The sequence below is a fragment of the Ambystoma mexicanum genome, chromosome 3q (genome assembly GCF_040938575.1).
Source record: "Ambystoma mexicanum isolate Mex_15411 chromosome 3q, UKY_AmexF1_1, whole genome shotgun sequence".
Classification (NCBI taxonomy): Eukaryota; Metazoa; Chordata; class Amphibia; order Caudata; family Ambystomatidae; genus Ambystoma; species Ambystoma mexicanum.
This window is the reverse complement of record NC_090926.1, coordinates 251181670-251206781: the sequence shown is the minus strand read 5'-3', so window position 1 is coordinate 251206781 and position 25112 is coordinate 251181670. Positions and strand designations below refer to the sequence as shown.

General features: G+C 47.5%; 1 protein-coding gene across 4 annotated transcripts in view; it reads right to left on the bottom strand.

Annotated features, from left to right (window-relative positions):
* Positions 1-25112, bottom strand: part of SMARCD1 (SWI/SNF related BAF chromatin remodeling complex subunit D1) — a 292989-nt gene that overhangs the window by 61200 nt on the left and 206677 nt on the right. For all 4 annotated transcript variants that reach the window (XM_069653674.1, XM_069653676.1, XM_069653677.1 and 1 more), the window contains one exon: positions 15564-15686. In XM_069653674.1, the coding sequence (XP_069509775.1) occupies positions 15564-15686 (123 nt within the window). The remainder of the gene's footprint in view (positions 1-15563; positions 15687-25112) is intronic.

The window sequence follows — 25112 nt, the reverse complement described above, 5'->3', positions numbered from 1 at the left end:
CCGGGCAGAGGCCGCCAACAGCACCTCATTGCTCTCCTGCACTTCTCCAGCCTACTCCCACTAACTCACCCCCCTCCCTTTTCAGAGCAGCCACAGCGCCAGGGGACCACTCCGGTGGTGATAGTGCGCGGTACAAATATCCTTTAACATTAACTCCAGTCACACTGGATCGACTCTTTGGTTCAAGGTAAGTTATACCTTTCACCTCACAGTACCTTAGGTTAGAAGAAGTAAACGTAGCTGGATTCTCCTCGGTGCAGCACTAACGGACCCGGTCTCTTTTTTCTTCTGTCTGGTGTGGAAAAGATGGGATGTTTCAGCAGCAGTCTGGCGAGAAGACCTGCGACACTGATTTTTTTATTTTCTTGGTTGGTCTGTTTTGGTGCATTTTATCAGCTCCAACTAAGGACGGTATTCGCTGGGTCGATCTTCATTTCTAAAGTACTGCACTCTGGTGAGGGGACTTGGATGAGTGGGATTGTGCCTCTGGCAGGCCAACTGGAGCTCACCAAATTTCTGGATGGATCCCACCTCGCAAAGACATTGCACTGCAAATTGGTCAGAGGTCTCCCGGGATTCGCGGTCTTCATCTCTGGAAAAGAACAGAACCTCGGAAGATGGCTGAACTTTTATTTCGTCTCAGGGCTGGTTGGTTCCACCAGCCAAAGGGAGGATTCGTCCTCTTCGGAGCTCGTCTGTCAATTAGAAAATGGGGTCAGGACAGCAGTGGTCGCTTCACGGTTACTGGAGGAGTCTGCAGGCATTTCTGGGCGTCCTCAGCTTCAGTTCTTCTGTTCAAGTGGTCGACTCATCTACCGCAAAAACATCACCTTATATTCTGTTTTCCCCACTCACTCTACAAACTCTTGCAGCATTTTACCGAAAGGGTTGGGTGGCTGTCCAATCAGGACAGCCAGCCCCCCCGCCGCCCCAGTGGGAACTGGTTCCATTCAGGTACTCTGGCAGACAAAGGTCAGGGGAGTGAAAACTCCTCCCCCACTTCCTGCCTTCGCAGACACTGAAGCCTAGGCAGGCACGCCCAAGGGTTCCCGCCAAAGGCACAAAATACACACAGAACCCCTGTTCCCCCTCCCAGAATGGTAAAAGGGGTAACAAAAGACAACCACACGAGAAATGGGGAAAAAGAAAGGAGCCACCATGTTAGATCAAAGGTGACGTTATTGTACACAACCGAGACTTAATACAGTTCTGCAGTAAAGAAATAGCACAATAGTTGGCAAAGCACGTCCACTGCCACCAGCCATAACTGTAGGGTTGTCACTGTGACTAAAAAGAAAAGTCACAGGAGCAGGGTGAAGGGGATGCTAGGTATCCCCTGAGCACTCCACATAAGAATACAGTTTAAGGAAGGATACAAAGTATCCCTCTAGCCTTAGGAACAGTAGTTAAGGACAAGGAAAGAATCTCAAAAGAGAACCCAAAAGGTTCCCATCAACACTGCACATAGGGTGCTGTGTGTTGCAAACGTTAAACACAGATGTCTTTAAAGAGATATGGAGGAAAGCAGACTCCATGGTAAAGTTAAAACACAGAACATAGTTTCAAAATAAAGAATGAAGGGGAAAAAAGCTCCCCTTATTCAGGCTAGAAATGAAAAGGTCCTGAAGTCTGGCAAAATGTCCTCGGTTCTCACTAGGAGAGGGGATGAAGCATACAAATGCCGAATCTCCCCAAAACTCGGGAACTGTAACTTTCCTGCATATGAGCCCTAGCCTGATCTGCCTACTGTTGGCTACAAGACAACTAGGGTCCCTCCTCTGCCTATGAGATCACTCGTGCCTTAGAATATATGGACTCTGACTAGAAAATAAAAACAAGTGTTGCAAAGTACTCGTAAATTTGTGTGCAATTCGATTCCTGAAAGTGAATTAGTTACAAAGTGTCCTAAAGTTCTTACTTTACTTATTATGAGGGGAACAAGCAACTCAGTTATGTACTTACCTTTGAATTGTGTTCCACTCTTTTAGAAAGTGAGTTGCCATTTATTATTCCTGCAATTGGAGGAGTTTAAAAGTCTACCAATTGGGGTTACACACCTTCAATAGCTCCTGCCATTCTAAAGGTGTACCATTGGGTTTTGCTTACCCTGAGAACTGCTTAGTGCATTTCTAAAATAGTCTTACAGAGTTCTCACTTATCGTAGGGTTGCATTCTACTCTTCTGAAAAGTATCAACATTTTATTTACTGACCTTAGAATTGTGGTCCACTCTTCTGAAAAGTATCATTGGTATAACCAACTATTCCTTAACAGAAATAGTGTTATATGACCAATCGGTGCACAAAGGCATACCTCCTGTCCTTGCCTGTGCCTGATCAATCACTCTCCGACACCGAAGGAACTGGAGCCTCGCCTCCAATGCAGGCGCAGTGTGAGGAGCGCGGAGCGAAGCAGAAGCTTCCAGCATATTTCAAGGTAGGCCCCCTGGGCTTGCTAGATCCCTTTCCAAGCCTGCGCATACCCGCCGAATTAATGCGGCTTTTCATCCTAACCCACGACTTCTACTACGATCCACAAGAAATTGCCACTTCACAGCAGCATCCCTCCAGACACCAGCGCGACCCCCTTTGTTGTGTACTGGGGCTGCCTTTCCAAGATGGCCGCACGCCATAGCCAAGTTTTACTCTCACTTGTATGAGCCCACCCAGGCTACCAGCAGCGCCCTCATTGGCCGCCTTGACCTGGTAAACAGCCAATCAACAGCCGGCATCAGCACAAAGGCGGTGTGCACAAAGGCATACCTCCTGTCCTTGCCCGTTACTGCCTAATCACCTGCCCCCTGCCCGAAACGCTGCTCGTGCCCTACACGGACTATAATCCAAAAGGTACTGTACTAACTGCAGACGCACTCTTTCTGACCCCCGCCCTGGTACCATATAGCCTTACCCATACTACCTGCTCCTAAGTGTAGGCTCACTTAACTATAGAATGCCGAGGGCAACTGCGATCCGACTCGTGGCTAAGGTAGACTTGCTATGATCATCATCCAACCCATACAGGCATACATGCCTACACTAATCCATAGCGTGGCTCCCATGAAGCACACGAAATCTCGTTATGTATCCTGCATAATATTGTTACTGCCAATCCCAGTATGTGCTTATCTTGCTTTGACCATGCCTTTGTTGCCTGCTGCATAACTGTACCTAAACCAGCGCATCCTAGGCTGCTGTAAGCTCTCAATATAACTATCATAATTGTCTTGTCCACCCTACCCACAGCACAGTGCCTAAATATTCATTGTTGGGATTGGTTGGATTGCCTCATGGTCGCCCTCAGACCACATCTGAATTGTGTTGTGCCCTATGGTCGCCCCCAGACCACATTTGAACTGTGTTGTGCCCTATGGTCGCTCCCAGACCACATTTTAATTGTGTTGTGCCCTTTGGTCGCCCTCAGACCACATTTGATTTGTGTTGTGCCCTATGGTCGCTCCCAGACCACATTTGAATTGTGTTGTGCCTTATGGTCGTCCTCAGACCACATTTGAATTGTGCTGTGCCCTATGGTCGCTGCCAGACCACATTTGAATTGTATTGTGCCTTATGTTCGCTCATCGGCGATCCTCCTGGTGCCTTTTGCTGCGCGTAAGCCTCTCTGATACCTCCTAGTACCCCAGCATGCCCTTTAGCCCACTCCGAACCTATCCACTGCCTACCTCAGGCTAGGTCCACCCCACCCAACCTGACTGCCCTCCTCCACACACAGCCCCTCCCAGCATACATCATGCGCACAGCGTCCTGCAAGCTTGCAGCTGCTCACCCTCCTCGCAACACTCACTGCCCTCCAACTCTATACACCTTTCCACCCCCCCATAACCACACTACCTAGCCCACTCCCCTACCCAAAGCATCTCACTACCCCGGATACCCCACAAAGACAGCCACCTCGCACACCCTGCGCTGCAATTATGCAGACTAGAAAGACTTCGAGCTCGCACACAACCCCCACCCACTGTATACAGAAACTATAGACAGTTCCCGCACCACCAAAATGTTGTCCCCGCATGGGACACTCACTCTCCCACAGTCCACCACCCACTAACCACACCACAGCCCACAATACCACCACACAGAACATATCAGATACAACCTCCACTCGCACCGCCACAAACCACACACACCTCACATCAAATGTGCCCTTCTCAATGTCCGATCACTCCCAGCTCATGCTTCAGATATTCATGACCTCATAACCAACAATAACATTGACATACTAGCCATCACAGAAACATGGTTACACGAAGCATCAGGTCCTGCCGTTGCACTTGCACTTCCACCTGGCTTCACCATACTCAGACAAGACAGGCCAGATCGAATAGGAGGCGGAGTAGCCTTCATTTACAAGGAGAACCTCCAGCTCCGACCTGCCAGTCACCCCTCTACCAACAACTCGGACCTCCTATCGGCTAAACTCACACTGTCTCCCAACAGCACCATCAACATTCACCTACTATACCGCCCCCCGGGCATCACCCCAGACTCCCAGGAAAACATTGTTCACATCCTCAGCAATAATATCAAAAGCTCCACTAAAACCCTTCTACTACTAGGAGACCTCAACCTCGGATTCAACGATACTAAAGACAAATCCGCAGTCACCCTCACTAAGGAACTTAATGACCTGGGCTTCACCCAAAAATTAGAAAGTCCCACACACGCCAAAGGCCGCATTCTTGATTGGATTGCAGACCATAATTGCCTCTCCACTATCACCTCTAACTCCTCACTGCCTTGGACTGACCACAACTGTATCGAGTTCACTATTCCCATCACCAAAAACCTCAAAACTCTGACCCCTGCTATCGCTGCACAAGTCAGAAGCTCTAAAAAACACAGAGGATAACCTGCGCCCATACCTCAATACCCCCCCAGTTAGCACCCCCATTCGCTAATGACCCCAATACCCTAGCAGACATCTACAAAGATGTCATCACCGAAGCTATCAATGAAATAGCACCACTCGAATGGAAAAAAGAGAAGAAATCTCTACTCACCAACTCATGGTTTACTGAAGAACTGCACTCAATGCGATCCCACAAAAGAGTAGCACAAAAAAACTGGCAATCTGACCCCTGCACCAGTACCAAAAACAAATTCAATTTAATTTCCCGCCAATACAAGATAGCTATCACTGATGCCAAAGCCAATGCTTTCAACACTCGAATCTCTAATGCCAAATCACACTCTAAAGAGATCTTCGGCATCTTTAACGAGCTCATCTCCCCCCCAAATACACCAGATGAAATAATCAAAGATGAAGCCTGGTGTACCAGCATTCAAGCTGCCATGCTACACAAAATGGAGCTTCTCCAAAAGAAAATAAAAAAGACCACTGCAAAGCACTTCCTCAACAGACAGCAACCAAGCCTACCAACGCCCCACCCACCTCGTCCAAGCCCGCCATACCGGACTTCTACTTCAGGGACGTCACCGAATCAGAAGTTATCAACCTACTAAAAACCCTCAAACCCTCCCCCTGTAAAGGGGACATCTGTCCACCTAAACTCGTCAAAGATTGCGCAGACTGCTTTGCTCCGCTCTTTACGGCATTCATCAATGCGTCCTTCAAAACAGGCATCATCCCAGCTAACCTCAAAGAGGCCTGGGTCCGGCCTCGCCGAAAAAAACCTACTCTCGACCCCTCACAACCCAACAACTACAGACCAATAACCACAGTGCCATTCCTCCTGAAATTACTGGACAAAGCCGCACATTGCCAAATCCAACAATTTCTAGAAACCCACTCTATCCTCGGGACCAGGCAATCAGGCTTCCGGAAGGGACATGGCACAGAAACAGCCCTGGTGGATCTGAAGAGTCAGATCACCCAAATCATGGACAAAGGCAAGCCTGCTCTTCTCCTCCTAGATCTCTCTGCCGCTTTCGATCTGGTTGCCCACAAGACTCTCACTTCACACCTCACACACTCAGCCAACTTCTCCAAAGAATCAGCTCTCTGGGTCACATCCTTCCTAGAGGGAAGAGCCATGAAAGTTATCGGACATCGCCAACGCCACTCCCACGACAATCCACTGCGGGGTCCCTCAAGGATCATGCACTGCACCCACACTCTACAACTTGTTCACTAAGCCCCTCTTTGACAAACTAGACTCGTACGGTATCACATACACGAACTACGCGGACGACACACAAGTACTTCTACCCCTCTCAGGATCATACAACGAAGACGCCAAGGCACTCCACACAATGTACTCCATCATCAAGGCCTGGATGGCAGTTAACGGCCTCTGCCTCAATGGAGACAAGACCGAAATCATGATATTAGGTCAACAGAACACCCTAGACAAACTTGACAAACTGTACGCTAACTTCTCCATTAACCACTCCATCATCCCCGTATCCACAGCTGTAAAAACATTGGGAGTATACCTAGACTCCTCACTATCTATGACCAGACAAGTCAGCGCAATCACATCCTCATCTGCGCATACCACCAAACTCAAACGCCATCAAGCCATACCTCTCTAAACCCAACTGCCTCTCTATAGCTAGAGCAACCATTGGAGCCAAACTGGACTACTGCAATGCCCTGCTAGCAGGAACTTCAGCCAAAAACCTAAACAGACTCCAAGTCACGCAGAACAATGCTCTCCGGGTCGCTCTTAGCATCCCAAGAAGAGAGCATATCTCCCATGCCAGGCAATCAACCCAGTGGCTTCCCGTCAAAGAGCGGATCACTCTCATAATACTCACACTCACTCACAAATGCCACTCTCTCTGCCCCGTCCCATCTGTCAGACCATCCTCAAACCACCCTCATCCCGTCCCGCTAGGACGCAATACTCCAACCTACTCTACATCCCACGCATCAAAAAAGCCAAAGCCGGAGGTCTAAGTTTCCCCTACATTGCAGCCAAGACCTGGAACACTCTTCCTGCAGACAGAGCGGCAAACTCGCTCCCGATTTTTCGCAGGAAACTGAAAACTTCATTCCTCACAAACTAATAGGAAACTCTCAGGATTCTATGTAAATATACTGCATTGTAAATTGGGACACACGTCCATGGTTAATGTAAATACTGTACTTGTATGTAAATATTGTATCCTATGTAACTAAGATATTGTCTGTAACAAGCGCCACGATGCCCCCGGGCTGACGTGCGCTCTACAAATCCGAATAAATAAATACTCGCCTTGAATAGCTGCAGCCATTCTAAAAGTGTAACATTGGGTTGTGCTTACCTTGAATTGCTTAGTGCCATTCTATAATAGTCTTGCAGAGATCTTACTTATCCATGAGTAGCTGACTGCCCCTCTGAAAAGTATATAAGTTATTTTTTTTACCTTTGAACTGGGTTCTGAAAAGTAATCTGAATGTAACGGTATCCCCTTTGAGAGAAGAATGCGTTACATATGTTGCAAGGTGTATACTTGAAACAATGTTGGTATAACTAGAGTATTCCCAAAACCGAATACTATAGGTCATCATCATTAGGGTCTGTTCCCTTGAATTATATTGTGTCATTATCAAAATCTAACTAATGTGGTTTTATTCCCCCATGAATAGCCTGCTGCCCTTTTAAATGTGTGTCATTTGGGTTTTACTCACCTTGAACAGCATACTGCTCTTGTAAATAAGGTTTACACTTTGGTTTGCATACCATAGGTATTGTGTTGCTTTTTATAATTGTGCTTATGAATGATAATCATAGTTCACTTTCTAAAGCAATCTTTGCCTGTGTATAAACCATGATTTTTAAAAGTGTATCAGTGTTTCTTTGGACAATATGTATGCTTCAATTTCTTTGTACCCATCTTCAGCCCCCTCGCCCTAAGATAAGTGCTTTGTCCACGCTACAAGCAGTGCAGGTGTATACTAAGATTTGGAGTTTCTGTATTGCCTAAGGTATAGTTTTATAAAGCCCCTGGTGGACTTTAAAAAAACGGTCCCAACAGATACCCTGAGGAAATACCTATGCGAACTGTAATGGTTGCCAAGGCCCTACTTGGTATATTTTTACCAGGGTAGACTTTCCTAAGGAGGTAGTATCGGACAGGGGGGTCAAATGTTATGTCCCACTACATGTAAGCCATGTCCAACACCTGTGGGGTCTCGTACAAGTTCTCAACATCCTACCAACCCAAATCAATAGGATGGTGGAGAGGTATAACAGTACCATGAAGAGCATGATAGGCGCTTTTATTTTTTTAATTTGTTGTGCATTTGTAAGGCGCTTATACATCAAGTAAATTGTGTTTCAAAGTGACCTTAGAAGAAAGAGGGACCTTCTACTGCTATGCATTCTTTTTGCTTACAGAGAGGTGCCTCTAGTTGGAGCGGGCTTTAGCCCCTTAGAGATCCTCTATGGCTTCTAACCAAGAAGAGGAGAAGTGTGAGCCTCTCCCTGCTCTTCTAAAAGGACACCCTTCAGATATGTCTGTAGAAGTAGTAAAACTCCCCTCTAACTTGACACTGTAGCAACAGCAGGAGTGCAAAGCCCTGTTAAGTCAGTTTGCCCCTCTGTTTTAACGAACTGTTAGGCAAAGTTTGTATGCAGTACCCTCTGGGAACACTACAAACAACTCTGACTACACGTATAGGAAACCCAACCTTTGGTATAAGCTTGTACTACACAGTTTTTGTAGCGTGTTGAGCAGCCAGGAGTATCTCACGAGGGGTCAATGTGAGCTGTAGGGGAGTTACACAAAGATTCACAGTGATAAGTATTCAAATAAACACTTACACTCAAGGTTTCTTGAATAGACAATTTTTGAGTCCGTTAGAATAAGCCTTCTTCAGAAGGGAGCAATATAATAGTAACACTCAAATACACTTCAGGAAATAGACACTTAATATCTCCAGTAGATAGCCTTTTGGGATGGCCCACCGACACTACCTACACCCGCAGGTGACTTCAACTGCTAGGGTGCTGGGGACATTAATATATCACTGTTGCATTTAGAATCAGATAGTAATAAGGTTATTCAGAACATACAAGAGACCACAAATATTCTTAAGCAGGCAAATACTTTTGGTTCCCCCAAGAAGAGGCATTCAGTACAATAGGCTAAGCCAAAGTCAATGGGCAAAAGTCTTATATAGGATGAAGCACTTCCGGTAGGTAAGTAGGAAAGTCTTTGCAATGCTTTAGAAGTCTTTGAGGAAAAGAAGAATCAAATGTAGGGCCACAAGCGGATTAGACTTGCTAGTAGTTCTCTCAGACTTTACAATACCTTGGTATTAAAGAAAATGTGTAGCAGATGACTTCTGTTTCTGTGCAGCTCTGCAGATCTCTGTTCCTGGACCTCAGTCGTGGGGACAAGAGAGAGGACTTCTGGAGACTCCTGCACTGCAACGGGACGGTAACCACTGGCAACCGGCAATCTTCAATTCAGTGGCTGTTCAATCTTTCAGCTCCTCGCGTCGACCGCAAATAGCAACACTGCGGTTCCTGGCTGTCGAGATGGACTTTCCTTGCTTCTGGGGTCCTGCACTCTGTTGAGGGGGCTCAGGCTTGGTCAGTCCTGCTTCATGGGAGTCCGGAGGACATCCATAGCTCCGAGATGGATGTCCAGGTGGCTTACTTTGGAGTTGATTTGTCCCACCAACTCAAGGGGAGAAGTCGTCCTTGCAGGAGCTTCTCTGTAGATACAAATTTGGAGGTACAGCAGTTACAGCACAGCAGCAGGGCTTCACCAGGCAAACTAACGGTCCGGGAGTTGCAGCAGGCGTCCTCTTCAAGTTCTTCGGTTCCTTCGTCCAGTGGTCGACTCTGCCTTCCAAGCCAAAGGCTCGCCTTTTATTCAGTTCTCCCCCCATTCAATCCAGCCTAGCCGTCAGTCAACCAGCACAGTGGCTGTGCTTGCCGGACAGTCAGCCGGCCAATCGCCACAGAGTGCATTTGGGTCTCCTAGGAGACTAAGCACAGGGCGTTTCGGGCACCTCCGTCACTTCCTGCCTACCCCAGACACCCTGGAGCCAGAGGCGGGCTTCACTCGTGACTCCTGCCAAAGGCAAAGCAAACAATGGGACCAAACCTGGTTTGGTGTCTAGAGTAAATCTCAAGAAGGACCTTTCCACAAAGAAATTGTGAAAAAAAGACGGCCAGGGCCATTTTGCGAACGCAGCCTGAGGTAATGCACACCACGGTAGTTAAAACAAAACCACTGCCACCAGCCATTCAGTGAGAAAAGGAGAACATAAAAAATGTTACATGAGAAGCTAGACAAAGGTGATACTAGGTAACCCCTCCAGCACCCTATTGTAAGATAGTGTGTGCTGGGCCTAGAAAGTTACAAATGTAAGTATAGTCTTACTGCTCTGGGAAACAGTAGTTTATCCCAGAGAAGGTATTTAAACCTTTGGGAAATCTGCAAGACTTCCCTGTGCCACTGCACTGAAGGTGCTGTGTGACGCAATGTAAAAGATGATGCCTATGGCGTTTGTCAGACTCCACCACCAAAAGAAATACAGAGTTCAAAATCACATTAAAATACATGAGAGAATGGGAAAAAGGGCCTCGCTCTCTACAGGAAAAAAAAAATGAAGTCCTCAAAATTCAGCAAAGTTGCTGGTGGTCTCTAAGGTGGAGGGAATTAGCACATTTCTGAGAATTCTCCCTAATACGGACATCAGGCCTGACCCTTTGGGATCAGCATGACATTTGTTAGGTAAGATTTTCATATCGATAAATCTTCCTGACCTGTGTCAACCCCAGAACATTCGTATTGAATAGGTAACTATTTTACCTTGTCTCTAGATGAAGGGAAGGAATCCTCCGCCCCACCCCCCACCCTGGTCTTTTACTCTTTTTATGGGCAACCTTTTTATGTCTCTCCATAGTGCATGGTTGATGGTTTCCTACAACTTTGGGCTTAGGCTGGGTTGCCCCTATGGATTCCCCTGTTAATTTCTCTTTCTTGTACTTGCGTGAAATACAGTTCCCAAGTAGGTAAGAGTAATTTTCATCCGCCTATACATGTTATATAGTGAGCCAGCACACCCCACCTTATGTGGAGTGCTGGGGGGATTCTTACTTACCTTTGTTACAATTTCAAGTTTTACATGAATGACTGGTGGCAGTGGTTGTACCTTTATGACTTAGTCTGTTACTCACAGGCTGTCAATTCAGCCTCAGTAATGCACAGAAGGGTCACCATTTTTCTAAAATGGTGTGCTCCTTTTTTTCGTCATTTCTTGTGTGCTTGCTGTTTCTGAGTTCTTACCCTGCCGTTCTAGGTGGAAACTACACAGGCCCAAGAGTGTCTGGAAAGGCAGGAAGCAAGGGAGGAGTCCAAAACTCGATATCCCTTTGCCTGTCACCTTGCCTAAAAGGAACACATTCCCAGCAGGGGGCTGGCTGTCCCGATTGGACAGCCAGACCGCTCCTTGCTGTAAAATGCAGGGATTGAATGCAGAAGTTGTGCTGTAGTTCATGATAAATACTCCGAACCTGGAAGCTGCTGAAGAGGAAGAAGAAGAAAACAAGGCTGAGACTATTTCCAGCAACCGGAGAGCCTGCTGTGTGACCGGAGCCCGTTACTCTTCCTTCCAAGCAACTTGGGGACTCCGAAAACTACGACCCAGAGCCTGGTGAGATCCACTAGACTCAAGACCACCTGCATTTCGAGCCATCCCAGGTCATGCTGCAACCTTGCAGGGCTGTCATACCCCAATACCCTGGGACCTTGAGCCATGTGGCATCCTGCTGGACTTCGAGACGTAAATCAAGTCTGAAAAGTCCCCTCAACAGAGTGCAGTACCTTGCAAGTGACAAGAATCCGACTAGAGATATTCAGTCTTCTTCTGGCTCCTGAAAAGGGCACCCAAAACACAGAGCTGCATCCAGCCATGAAGAAAGTCTTTCCTGGAGCCTTCCCAGTTGATCCCTGCTGCAGAGGCCCTTCCAGTATCCTTTCTTCATGATAAAGGAATTCAATCACTGGGTTTTGGCTGCAGATCCCAAGTCTTCTTGCTGCAACTCTTCTCCCGTGCTGAGGTACTGTGTTGGCTGGGGTACTTACTTTGTTGAAGCCTTTATGACTTCTGTAAAGCTTTGGGGTGTTATATATAGGACAAGGACTGGAAAAATAAATCAAAGATATGGCTCATAGTAATCTTAAATTTCAGCACCCCGACTAGCCCACAGCCTTGTTAATGCACCTCAAGCCTGAGCTGTAGCAACCTCTGGTTATTCCAGTAGGTAGTATGTGCAGCTCTGCCAATACTTCTCAATCATGAATTCCAGCAGCACCCCTTGTAATCGCAGTACTTGAGCTCACATTCTCAAGTGCCAATGCACCTGCTTTTGTGGGGTCTCACAAATAAACGCCCCTTTTCCAGTGAGCCTCAATACTGGATTACAGCATGCTTTTTAGTACTATTCGTGCAACCCACACAGATAATTCACCTAAAATTGTAACTTTTTGCAGGAATTTCACTTTATTACAAGTTTTATACACCGGAAATGACAAATCAAATGAATAAACACCATAAACAAAATGCAGTCATCCACCACCCACCCCAGGATGCGGATGAACTCAATTTCACAATGCGCATCAACGACACAGCACCTCTAAGAGTACAGTGCATGGAGACAGTTTCAGCTCATACATAACTCCCCAGCCCAATCCCAGAGGGAAGCCTCATTTGAAATACCACTTAATATAAAGCGAACCCACGCCCAGCCTATTCAACCCAAAGCTGACCCAGAATGGTCCTCCATGCTTACCATATTTTTTGCAGAAACAGCAGCCACTCCATTTCCCCAGAGGGGAACATGTCAAAGAGAATCCCCATGATATTCTCAATCTCCTATCTATCTTGCCTTATGTGACCACTCTTTCAGCCAATCGCATACCGCGAGAAACATCTTAGACAACTGTATTGTATCATATTGCCACCTATATAACAATTTGATCCAAAGTAGCTTACATCGGCAGAAAATTGAAGTCTTATGCGCACCAGGGCACATTTCCCCCCCCACAATTCTTCATCGAATTCCCTATTTACGTCTTGTTCCCATCTGCTTTTCTCATACTTCAGCCACCACCAGTGATTGATAAAGACCAGAAATTAGCCCCCTAGAACGGGACGCGTTTATTATGCACCCCATGGGTGTTGTGGGAACTATAAATCCAAAAAGTCACCCCTAGAAATAGTAAAAGACTAGGTGAGGAGGGTACGGGGGGAAAGATTACCACTCACCAAAAAACAAGGGAAAATCACCAAGTCCAAGCAAAACGTTATGGTCAGGAAGAGCATTCACATTTATGAAAATCTTACCCAACAGGTGTCAACTCTTGTTATGCAAGCTTTTCATAGCAATGATACATCTTCCTGATCTGTGTCAACCTCAGACCTTTTTGCTTACTGGTGGATTATTTGTCCTTATACCTCTGTGATTGGAAACCCTTTTCCACAATCACAGAATCTTTCACTCTTTTTTATGGGGCTCCCATTCTGAACTTCCCCTAGCTAACCTTGTGAGAACTACAGTTAGGGTAGAAAGGATCGTTGGGTCCCCTTTACATTTTATTAGGTGAAACCAGCACATCCCACATATTGCGGAGTGCTGGGGAGATGCACTGTATCCCCTTTCTACTTTTAACTAACATTTATGCTACAGGGACAAGCTTACCTTTAATGGTTGGTGGCAGTGGATCTTTTAACTAATCTGTGAACCTTTATCGCAGGCCGTTTCCATAGCCCCAGTGAGGGCACCCAAAGGTGCTCATTTTACCAAAATGGCCCCCTGTCTTCTTTGTTTGCCATTTCAGTGTTCCCTGTCCGTTTTCTTGGTCGTTACCCTGACCACCAGGGCGGGAACATCCTGTGTGTCAATTTTGTCTTTGCCATGAATATTGTGGATTCCCCACCCAGGCTCCAGAGTGTCTGTGAAGGCAGGAAGCGAGGGAGGAGTCCAACACTTGACAGCCCTTTGTCTTCCAGTCTGACTGCTAGAATCCGGTTCAAACTGGGAAGCTGGATGTCCTGAAAGGACTGCCACCCCCCCCCCCCCCCCCAAGTTCGAATGTTTCATGGCTGTTTGATTGGCTGGGTTCCTGCATAAATGTCTGATCCTGGAAGCTGAAGAAGTAGCCGACCACTGGAAACGAAACGAAGCTGAGATGATTTCCAGGGACCGGAGAGCCTGCTGTGTAACCACAGCTTGCCGTTACCCTTCCTTCCAATCGACCTGGGGCCTCTGAAAACGACCCACAGCCTGGTGAGACCCACTAGACTCAAGACCTCCTGCATTTTGAGCCATCCCACGTCATGCTGCAACCTTGTGGGGCTGCAATACTCCAATACCCTGGGACTTTGAGTCATTGTGCGGTGCACAGTCTTCCGAATCTTGCTGAAACTGTGCGCGTCCTGCTGGACCTTCAGAGATGTGAATCAAGTCTGACAAGTCCCCTCACCAGATTGCTGGAGCTCGCAAACAACGAGAAACCGACCAGCAATTTTGTCAGTCTTCTTCTGGCTCCTGAAAAGTGCACCAACACCACAGAACCGCATTCAGCTGTGAAGAAACTCTTGCCTGGAGCCTTCCCAGTTCATCCTTGCTCCAAAAGTCCTTCCAGAGTCCCATCTTCATGACAAGGAATCCAGTGACCGTGTTTTTGGCTACAGAACCTGATGTTCTCCTGCTGCAAACTCTTCTGAGCCGAGGTACCGTGTTCGCTTGGGTATTACTTACCCCTTAAAGCAGACCCCTTAACGTATCCAGCCCGTCCCAATTCTATGACATGAGTTCTCTCCGAGGTAGAGGAGGGACCCTAGTGGTCTAGGAGCCAGCGGTAGGCAGGGTGAGCTAAGGCTCAGTTGCAGGCAAAGTCAGAGTTCCGGAGGAAGACTGTTCAAACAAGTAAGTATTATACTTTCAAAGTTAGTTGAGGGTCCAGCGACTTAAGACAACCTAGGTGGATTGCAGCAGGGTACTGGGTGAACTGGACGAGAGGATTCCCAATCAGAGAAAACACCCCAAAGCTACACAGGAATCACAAGAGACTTAAGAGTGGGGTCTTAAACCGTTTCATTTGAATAGTTTTACTAAGCCCTTAGTTGGACTTCAGAAAAACTGTCCTAAAAACTTTCTCTGAAGAGCCCACTTCCATGTATTTGACACAAGCAGTCCCTTGAGTTGCAAATACAAGAAAACTGACAGCATGCCTATTTTAAGGTGTTCCTCCAACACCTGAATGGATATAAAAGCCCCACTCACATTTGCCCCACCCTCTCCAAAACTGCCTCGAATCTGTATTGGAATCTGAGAGGATCTGGCATGTTGTCTCGTATTGGGTGCTGAAGGGGGATATGCATATGTGATTCAAGAGAGAAGGCCAGGTAGTCACCCCCAAATCAACCTTTGTTTCTTCCAAACACCCCATTATATGCCTATAAAAGTATTCCACAATCATTCTCTTTCATTTTCCTTGGGACCCACAGCCATTCCCCAATGGCCGTTGGCTTCTTAATGCTTTGTATACAGATTGATTAGTGGATGAATTACCAGACTTTAGACCAATGCAAAACATGCCTGTAGGGGCCAAGAACTGGGGGTGTTACATCCCTTACCTTAAGATCACGACACTGAGACTGCAGCCAGTCATTGATGAAGCCCTGAGGATCTCGAGCGAAACTTAACATGAATTCCCTCTGTGTCTTCAGATGATTAATAGTTTCTATCGTCTCGTGGATCTGGCAAAGGGAGAAAGGGTGATCTTGGATAAAGATGTAAAACAAACTTTTGTATATCACAATGAAAAGAGGGCTAAACCATTAAGCCCAATCAAAAAGTGGATCTCTAAAAGGCAAGTGTAGTGGCATAGGAGTAGAATGGCAGAGGGGGAAGGGCTAGATTACACACATATAACTATGGATAACGCCATTGTCTGAAGAAATTATACTAATGCTACACAATGGCAATTCACTGCTCAGTGGGGGGTGTACTGATGATACAAGTGAGATGAACAGTGTGCGAATGAAAAGGTTTAGCAAAATGCAGAGTGAACCATGATGTCATAGCGCAAAGGTGATAAGAAAAACAAAAAGTAAAGACACTTGTTTTACAATCGTGTGAGGGAAGTGGTGTGGGTGAAGATTCAATAGATAACATTTTGGTACATTAGAGAAATACAAATTGTGCATTGGTTAAATGTGCTGTGCGCTGTAGCATACCTCTGCGTGGCCCATTTACTTAAACAGTGCAATTTTAAATGAAGTGCAACCCTAGAGTTAGCCCAAAGGACCCAAGAGGAATAGTAAGGGAATGTCCTGTATTAGGGAGGATTCTAATTTCTGTGTTAAGTCCCTCCAACCTTAGAGACCCTCAGCTCTTTTCTGGACTTCAGGACTTTTTAATTTTAACCCTGGAGTGAGCGAGCCCCTTTTCACTCATGTGTTTTTACCTGATTTGGATTACATGTTTCCTTTGATTTTGGAGTCTGACAAACTCCATATGCATCTATTCTTTGTATGGTGACACACACAGCACCTTCAGTGCAGTGTTACTGAGAAATCCTTTAGATTTCTCATAAGGTTTAAATACCTTTTTTGTGTGAACTACTGTTCCCAAGAATAGTAAAGTGGAATTGACTTTACTTACCTTTTCTCTTTGTAAGTCCAGCACACACCATCTTATGTGGAGAGCTGGGGGGTTACTTGGTGGCCCCTTATCCTACTTGTGTAACTTTTTTGTTACCCTCACTACTTTAAATGGCTGGTGGCAGTGTTTTTAATGTTTCTACCATTGTGCTTTTCTATCGCAGGCTGAATCATCAGCTGCAGTACAGCACCCACGGGTGACCATTTTGTCAAAATGAATCCAGTCTTTTCGCCATTTTCGGTTTGTGAGGTCTTCCTTGGTTTTTACTCTGTGCGCCAAGCCATGTTTGAGCTCTGTTAGTTTTGCCTTAGTTGGGCTTTAGTACTGAAACCTGCCTCTGGCTCCAATGTGTCTGGAAGGGCAGGAAGTGAGGGAGGTTCCCACAATTCCCCTGTCCTTTGTCTTTAGGAATTACTGAATGCACCCAGTCCCAATTGGCTGGCTGGTACTTTCAGAACAGCCACCCTGCTGTTAGAGGGACAGCTAGGCTCTGCATGAATGGAGAAAACCTGCTTAAAAGGCGAGGGTTTTGGGACTGAAGACAAAGTCGACCCCTCGGAAGAACAACCCGACAAAGAAACCAAGAACAAATCTTGCTGCATCATGGTGGACTTTTGAATTGCCCGGTGAAGCCCTACTGCTGTGCTGAAACTCCTTTTTCTGATCGACAAGAGAAGCTCCGGAAAGGTCGACTTATTCCCTTGGGTTAGGGGGACCAACTAACCAGTGGCACCCTCAGACATTTTTCATACGGGTGGCCTGATGAGGTCACTGGGGTGGCACACAAGAACAAACAACTGAATTTCAGGCCGGTGGGGGGCAGTGTTTTTATAAGGGTTGCCATGCCCCCCCCCCTGCATACTCCTTGGTGGTGCCTCTGCAACTAACCGAGACGTACTGCACTGAACCATCTTCCCCGACTGGCTGTACTTCCTTGCTGCTGCAGAAACCGAGTGCCAGGGGTCGAGAAATCCATAGTCTAGTGCAACATCTGTGATCCAGCCAGAAGCTCCAGGAGTCTCCAAAGGACCCTCCAGAAGTAGGACGACCAGAGCTTGAGTCCCCTCACCAGAGTGCAGGACTCAAGGAGTGAACGAAGATCAACTGGTATCCAAGATCCGCGGTGGTGCTGTTTACCGAGCGCAGAAACCGCAAAGTGCCGCTGATCTTAAAAGAGCCTGTGGCTGCCGCCGACCTCCGAATTGCTGCCGCAGGAGTCCTCCAGAGTCCTCCAGATGTCCTCCCTAATGTCCCCTAACTGAGGCCCAGGAACACAGGATCACTGCAACCAGACAGAAGCCAGCTGGACCACTTCTTCTAACCAAAGGTACTGTTCTAACTTCAGCTCTACCCTTCACAAGTATAACAGCTTGTGACCCTACAGGGATTGTTCTTCAACAAACACTCCAACTTTGTGCAAGACTTTGCTATCTAAGAAGGGCCTCAGCTCCATAGACTGTGCTCCAATCGACTTTGGCTGTCCTGGCTCCCTGCAGACTATTCTAGTCCAATTGACTTTGATACTTACTGTCCCTCATAGGTGATAATTTGGTTTTGAACTATTATTGCTGAAAAAGGTTTTTATCTAGACTTCATTGGAAGATTTAAAGTGCTCACATGCGCCGAGAGCCTGTTTAACCTTTTTCCTTCCCTAACCATTTCCTTTCTACAAATCTCAATGTACAACATGTACTAGGGATATATAAATGCCATTACTGTCCTAGTTCGTGAAGTCACCTCAGGGTGTAGCAAGTGTGTAGGAAGCATCTACAAAGAATATCTACTAGCATTGTGTTGATTCTCAAAAAGTATTTTAAAGTATATTTTACTATTATCTACATTGCCCTTTTAAAATAATGCTTATTTAAAATCTACTGTTAAATAATTATGTATAACAAAATAACCTTGAGTGCAAGTGCTTTTTGGCTACTTGAATTTGTGGATTTCATTGCTACAGCTCTACAGCTCGCAGTTACCCCTCTTATAAGCCTGGCTGCACAGCACAGTCACACTACCAACTTGTGTAATACAGGCCTATACCAAAAGGTGGTTACCTAACACAAGACGACAAGTGTTGTGTAGTCTCCCACAGGGTTACTACATCAATTCTTGCCTAATAACCAGCTGATGGGAAGAAGGGTAGGCAAACATTTAATGTGTTACAAACTGAAGACCAAGAGTATTTTTCAGACACAAGTTAAGGAATTCCTGGTGTTGTGATGGAAGCATTCATTAATAAACAGGTCAAATATGTGGATGTCCATGTCCTAAGTATTCCACAGAAAATGATGATGCGGCTATCCTTATTTTAAGCAGCTCAGTGGTTAAAAATTAACATTCAAGGAAAACAAAGCATTTGTTAGAGCACAGCTACGCAGAGGAAGTAAGTGAGTAGTTACACAGACGGGATACATTACTCACCGTAATCATATTTCTGGTGCTTGCATCTGCTTACATTCACATGCTCCGTCAGGGAGAATTCTCAGAAATGTGCTAATTCCTCTCTACCTTAGAGACCCCCAGCAACTTTGCTGGATTTTAGGACTTTTAATTTTTACCCTGGACAGAGAGAGAGACCACTTTTGCACTCATGTCATTTTTCTGTGATTTGGAATCCGTTTCTTTTGGTTGTTGATTCTGACAAACTCCATAGGCGGCATCTTTACATTTTGTCACACAGCACCTTCAGTGTAGTGGCACAGGGAAGTCTTTCAGATTTCCCAACGGTTTAAGAACCTACTCTTGGATAAACTACTGTTTCGGAGAGCAGTGAAGTGAAATTGACTACTTATATTTGTAACTTTCTAGACCCAGCACACACTATGGAGGGGTTACTTAGTATCCGCTTTGTCTAGTTTCTCATTTAACATTTTTATGTTACCATTTCTACAATTAATGGCTGGTGGCAGTGGTTTAGTTTTAACTACCATTGGGAGTTTTTACAGCAGGCTGCATTCGCAGCTGCAGTAAAGCACCCATGGGTGCCTATCTTTGTCAAAATGGCCCCAGTTTTCTTTTTTCACAATTTCTTGTTGGAAAGGTCCTTCTTGAGATTCTCTGCACGCCAAACCAGGTTTGGTCCAGATTCATGAGTGAAGCCCACCTCTGGCTCCAATATGTCTGGCAGGGGCAGGAAGTGAGGGAGGTGCCAGAAACTCCCTGTGCTTAATCCTCTTGGTTACAGGAATGCACCCAAAAGGTGAATGGGTGGCTGGCGGTCCGGCAAATACAGCCATCCTGCTGTGTGATTGACAGCTAGGCTGGAATGAATGGGAGAAACCTGCATACAAGGTGAGGCTTTTTGGCTTGAAAGGCAGAGTCAACCACTGGACAAAGGAATCCGAAGAAGAACTTGGAAGAGACACCTGCTGCAACTCTTGGACCGTTGGTTTGCCCAGTAAAGCCCTGCTGCTGTGCTGAAGCTCCAAATTCGCCTCAACTAGAGAAGTCCTGCAAGGACGACTTCTCCCCTTGAGTTGGTGGGACCAATCAACCCCAAAGTGAACTCGTCTGGACATCCTCTCTGAGCTGACTGTACTTCCTTACTGCTGCAGGAACCGAAGTGCAAGGGAGTGGAACACCAGATTGGCGTGGATCACTTTTATATTGGACCTGAGCAGCTGGAAAGTCCTCCAGACTCCGAGTAAGCAGGACTGACCAAGCCTGAGCTACCTCAACAGAGTCCTGGACCCCAGATGCGAGGAAAGTCCAAAGTGGTATCCAAGAGTCTGCGTTGGTGCTATTTGCCGAGACGTGAGGAGCTGAAACCACAAAGTGCCGCTGAATAGTAGTTTGTCCTTTTCTGTCTTCGACCGTCCCGTTGCAGGAGTCCCCAGAAGTCCTCCTTATTGTCCCCACGATTGAGGTTCAGGAACAAAAGGATCTGCAGAGCCACAAAGGAACAGAAGCCAGCGGGAAACATTTCTTCTAACCAAAGGTACTGTAAAGTCTAAGAACTTATCTCTTGTTGTGGCAGCCTTACTTGATCTCATTTGAGACTTGTCTTGGTTGCTTCTGTAGAGCTGCTCGATTTTTCTACACCTCACAAGCCTAACCAGCTTGTGGTCCTACTTTGATTCTACTTTTCTACAAAGACTTCTAAAACATTGTGCAAGACTATTATTCACCTACCAGAAGTGCTTCAGCTCACCTAGACTTTTGCCCAATTGACATTGGCTGGCCTGGCTCCCTGAATAACTCTTCTGTCCTCTGACATGGTGTTGTACCTTTCCTCTAAGAAGAGGTTAACTTACTTTACATTGGGACGTTCAAAAGTACTTAACTGCTTCAGAATAATTGTGTGATATTATAAGTTACTCACCGTAGTGACTAACATATTCTTAGTCCATAGTCCCCTTTCCTCCATACTGTAAGGGCGTCCCATCCAAGGGAAGGGAGACAGAACCTTTTTCACCAGAAAAAAAACCTTCTTCCCCTTTAAATTTAGAGGTGCGGGGGTGCCACCCAGGGAGCATGCGCTGCCCTGACTCCGCCCTCCGGCGCCACACCTCAGTCCCCATTGAGGCGTCATCAATAGATAGAACATTGCCTAATGACACCATTATTATTAGGGGGGAGGTTGGAGGGACTTATGGAGGAAAGGGGACTATGGACTAAGAGTACGTTAGTCACTACGGTGGTGAGTAGAACAAGTTACTTTCTTACCTGGTAACGTTCTTTCGATGGGATGGTCCGACGACGTATTCCATATCTATGACAGGTAATCACCACAGCTATGCTGCTTCGGAAACTTTTTTCCGCGTCTGCGTCGATGACGTCGAAGCGCCATCGTCGAGAACCTCCTCCGACGTCATCCGATGTGATAAGTAGGACGCACGACGCCCGTAGCCTCAGTTGTAGTTTTTTCCCCCAAAACGTGTGACATTAGTCAACTGCCAGTCAGACACAAAGCCTTGCGGACCGTAAGCTGCAATCGCAAAACAAATTCTGCAGCGGGGAAGGCAGGGAGGGAGCGATATGGAATACGTTGTCGGACCATCCCATCGAAAGAACGTTACCAGGTAAGAAAGTAACTTGTTCTTCGAGGGGATTGGGTCCTCCGACGTATTCCATATCTATGACAGACTCCCAAAGCAGTACCAGAGCAAGGAGGAGGGAAAGAATTTAGAATCAAAATTTAGAATTGCCAATCAAATAGCAGAGCAAAGGACCGCCTTGCCAAAGGCCAGATCCTGTCCTCGGATGGAATCGAGGGAATATTGACGTACAAATGTATGTACTGAAGCCCAGGTGGCTGCATCACAGATGTTGCGAATAGGAACACCCCTTTGTAGGGCAGTAGATGCAGCCATACCCCTGGTAGAATGGGCCCGCAAGCCAGCCGGCGGGTCCTTACCCGCCAAGCAGTATAAATCCGAGATGGCCAAAATAATCCAGCAAGACAAAGTCTGTTTCCTCACAGGCTGTCCCAAACGCTTTCCAGCATAACCAATAAAGAGTTGATCGTCCACTCTGACCCGGGACATGCGTGAAACATAAAAGCTCAAAGCTCTCCTAGGATCAAGCCTAGGGACCCTCTCCTCTTCCTTACCAGGATGCGGAGGAGGATAGAATGCCGGAAGAACAACCTTCTGGGCCAAATGAAATTCCAAAACCACCTTCGGAGGAAAAGAAGGACGAACTCTAAGGACAACCCTGTCCTTGTGAAATACAGAGAAGGGTGGCTTAACTGAAAGTGCCTGTAACTCACTCACTCTGCGAGCGGAAGTAACCGCAACCAAAAACACAGTTTTCAGAGTTAACAGCCTCAAAGGGCAAGAATGCAAAGGCTCAAACGGAGCACCCATAAGAAACTTAAGAACAAGGTTTAAATCCCAACCGGGCACCAGGAAAGGTGACGGAGGGAACACATTAGTGAGCCCTTTCAGAAACTGTGAAATTAAAGGGATTTTAAAGTAGGAACACTCTTCAGACGAGCGCTTAAAGATGGACAGCGCCGCCAGGTAACCTTTAATGGTACCCACTTGCAAGCCCCTGTGGGCCAAAGAAACTAAAAAGGACAGAACCATGGGGATGTCACATGCAAAAGGATCCACATTCTGAACTCTGCACCAGTCGCAGAACTTACGCCAACGGCACAGACTTTGGTGCTGGCCGTCGGGCCGAGAGCAACACCTCCATCACGTTTTCAGGGAGGTCCCAATCCTAATACCTCAACCTTTCAGAAGCCAAGCGTGAAGGTTGAGGGATCTGACCTCTGGATGGAGAACCTGACCCCCCTCCCATGAGAGCAGATCGTCTCGGTAGGGAAGACGACGTGGAGGGCAGATGGACAAGTCGAGAATGTCCGGGTACCACATCCTCCAAGCCCACGCCGGAGCAATGAGGATCATCAGGGAACCGAACTTCCGTAACCTCTGCAGCACTTGCGGGATGACGGGGACTGGAGGAAACGCGTACAGCAGCGGGAATGACCACTCCACCATGAACGCGTCTCCTAAGGCTCCTTTTGGAGGAAATTCCCGCGAGCAGAACCTCTCGCACTTCCGGTTGACACTGGAGGCGAAGAGATCCACTTGAGGGGTCCCCCAAAGGGTGAAGATCTCCAGGAGAATCTCCTGAGCCAACTCCCACTCGTGAGAGATCGTGCTCTGCCTGCTCAGAGCGTCCGCCGTCACGTTTTCGTCTCCGGCCAGATGAATTGCCGAGATCGAAACTTCCTGCTGGATGGCCCAGAACTCGAGCTGCATCGCCTCCCTGCACAGAGGAAGTGACCCTGCCCCCCCCCCCCTTTTGTTGAGGTAGTGCATGGCCACTGTGTTGTCCGTCAGGATCAGGACATTCTTTCCTCGCACAGTCGGCAGAAAAGCCTTCAGGGCTAGCCTGACGGCCCTCAGCTCCAACAGATTGATATGGAGTCTGGACTCCGACGGAGACCAACGACCGCTGACTGTCAGCTCGTTGGCATGAGCTCCCCATCCCGTGAGGTATGCATCCGTCACGATAGTCACCTCTGGCCAGGGAAGCCAAAATGGAGCCCCCTTCATCGACGGCCCACCACAGAAGGTCCCGGGCGACCGAGGGCGGCACCTGAACCGGGTCCGACATCCTGCCAGAGGACTGCGACCATTGCATCTTGAGTGCCCACTGCAAAGATCTCATCCGCAGGCGAGCCTCTGGCACCAGAAGAATGCAGGATGCCATGAGGCCGAGCAACCTCAAGAACTCGAAAGCTGGGAGCGTCTGGGCATGCTGAAACTTGTGCACCATCTGCTGAACGTGAAGAGCCCTCACCTGGGGAGGAAAACACTGCCCCAGGGAAGTGTTGAGCACTGCCCGATGTACTGGAGCCACTGTGTTGGCGTCAAATGGGACTTCTTTAAATTGAGGGAGAAGCCCAGCCTGTGAAGGGAGTGGCAGGTGACGGACAGATGATCCAGGACTTGCTCGGGAGAGCTCCCCCTGATCAACCAATCGTCCAGGTAGGGGTAGACGTGAATCCCCCCTTGCCTGAGATGCGCTGCCACGAGCCATGAGCTTGCTGAAAAACCTTGGGGCGGAGGTCAATCCGAACGGCGGGACCCGAAACTGAAAGTGCGAGTCGCCAACCGCAAACCTCAGGTACTTCTTGTGCTTGGGATGGATCATGAAGTAAGCATCCTATAGGTCGAGAGACACCAACCAGTGCTGAAGCTGAAGGGCCTGGAGGACTTGAGAGTAACCATCTTGAACTTGTCCTTCCTGAGGAGTTTGTTCAAACCGCGCAAGTCCATGATGGGTCTCAATCCCCCGTCTTTCTTTGAAATCAAAAAATAAGGGGAATACCATCCCTTGTTCCTCTCCGCTACAGGCACCAGTACTATGGCGCCTTTCTCCAGCAGGGCTTGAATTTCTTGCGCAAGGAGCGGATCCGGACTCTGCAAAGAGGTTCCCCGGTGGGTTGTCGTGAGGCCTCTGCCGAAAGGGAAGACAGTAGCCGTGGGTTATGATCTCCAGAACCCACACATCTGAAGTAATGGCACGCCACTCTACAAGATGCTGCGCCAGCCTTCCCCCAACCGGCGAACCATGGGACATGGCCTCATGACTGAGTGGTAGCGGCTGCAGCGTTACCTGAGGGCAAAGAGGCAACTGCCCGAGCTGCCTTGGCACCACGGGTACCCTGTCGTCCACCTCTGGTACCCCTGCGTTGGCCTCTTTGACTGCCAGCTCCTCTCGCTTTACTGAAGGACGAGTAATAGCGAAAGGAACCACCCTGCTGTCCCCTAGGACGAAAAGGCGGAGGTTGGCGAACTGCAGCGCCCAACGACTTCGCTGCAGCTTTGGAGGTCTGCAACCTCTCAAGGCCCTCGTCAGCCTTGCTGCCAAAAAGGTGTTCACCGTCAAAGGACATGTTGAGGAGCCGGGACTGCACATCAGGAGCAAACCCAGACTTCCGCAACCACGCAAACCTGCGTATCACGGTGCTCGCCGCCATCGACCTGCTGACGCATTCAGCCATGTCCAAACCCGACTGAACGGACTCACACATGGCATCCTTACCATCCTGGACAATAGCA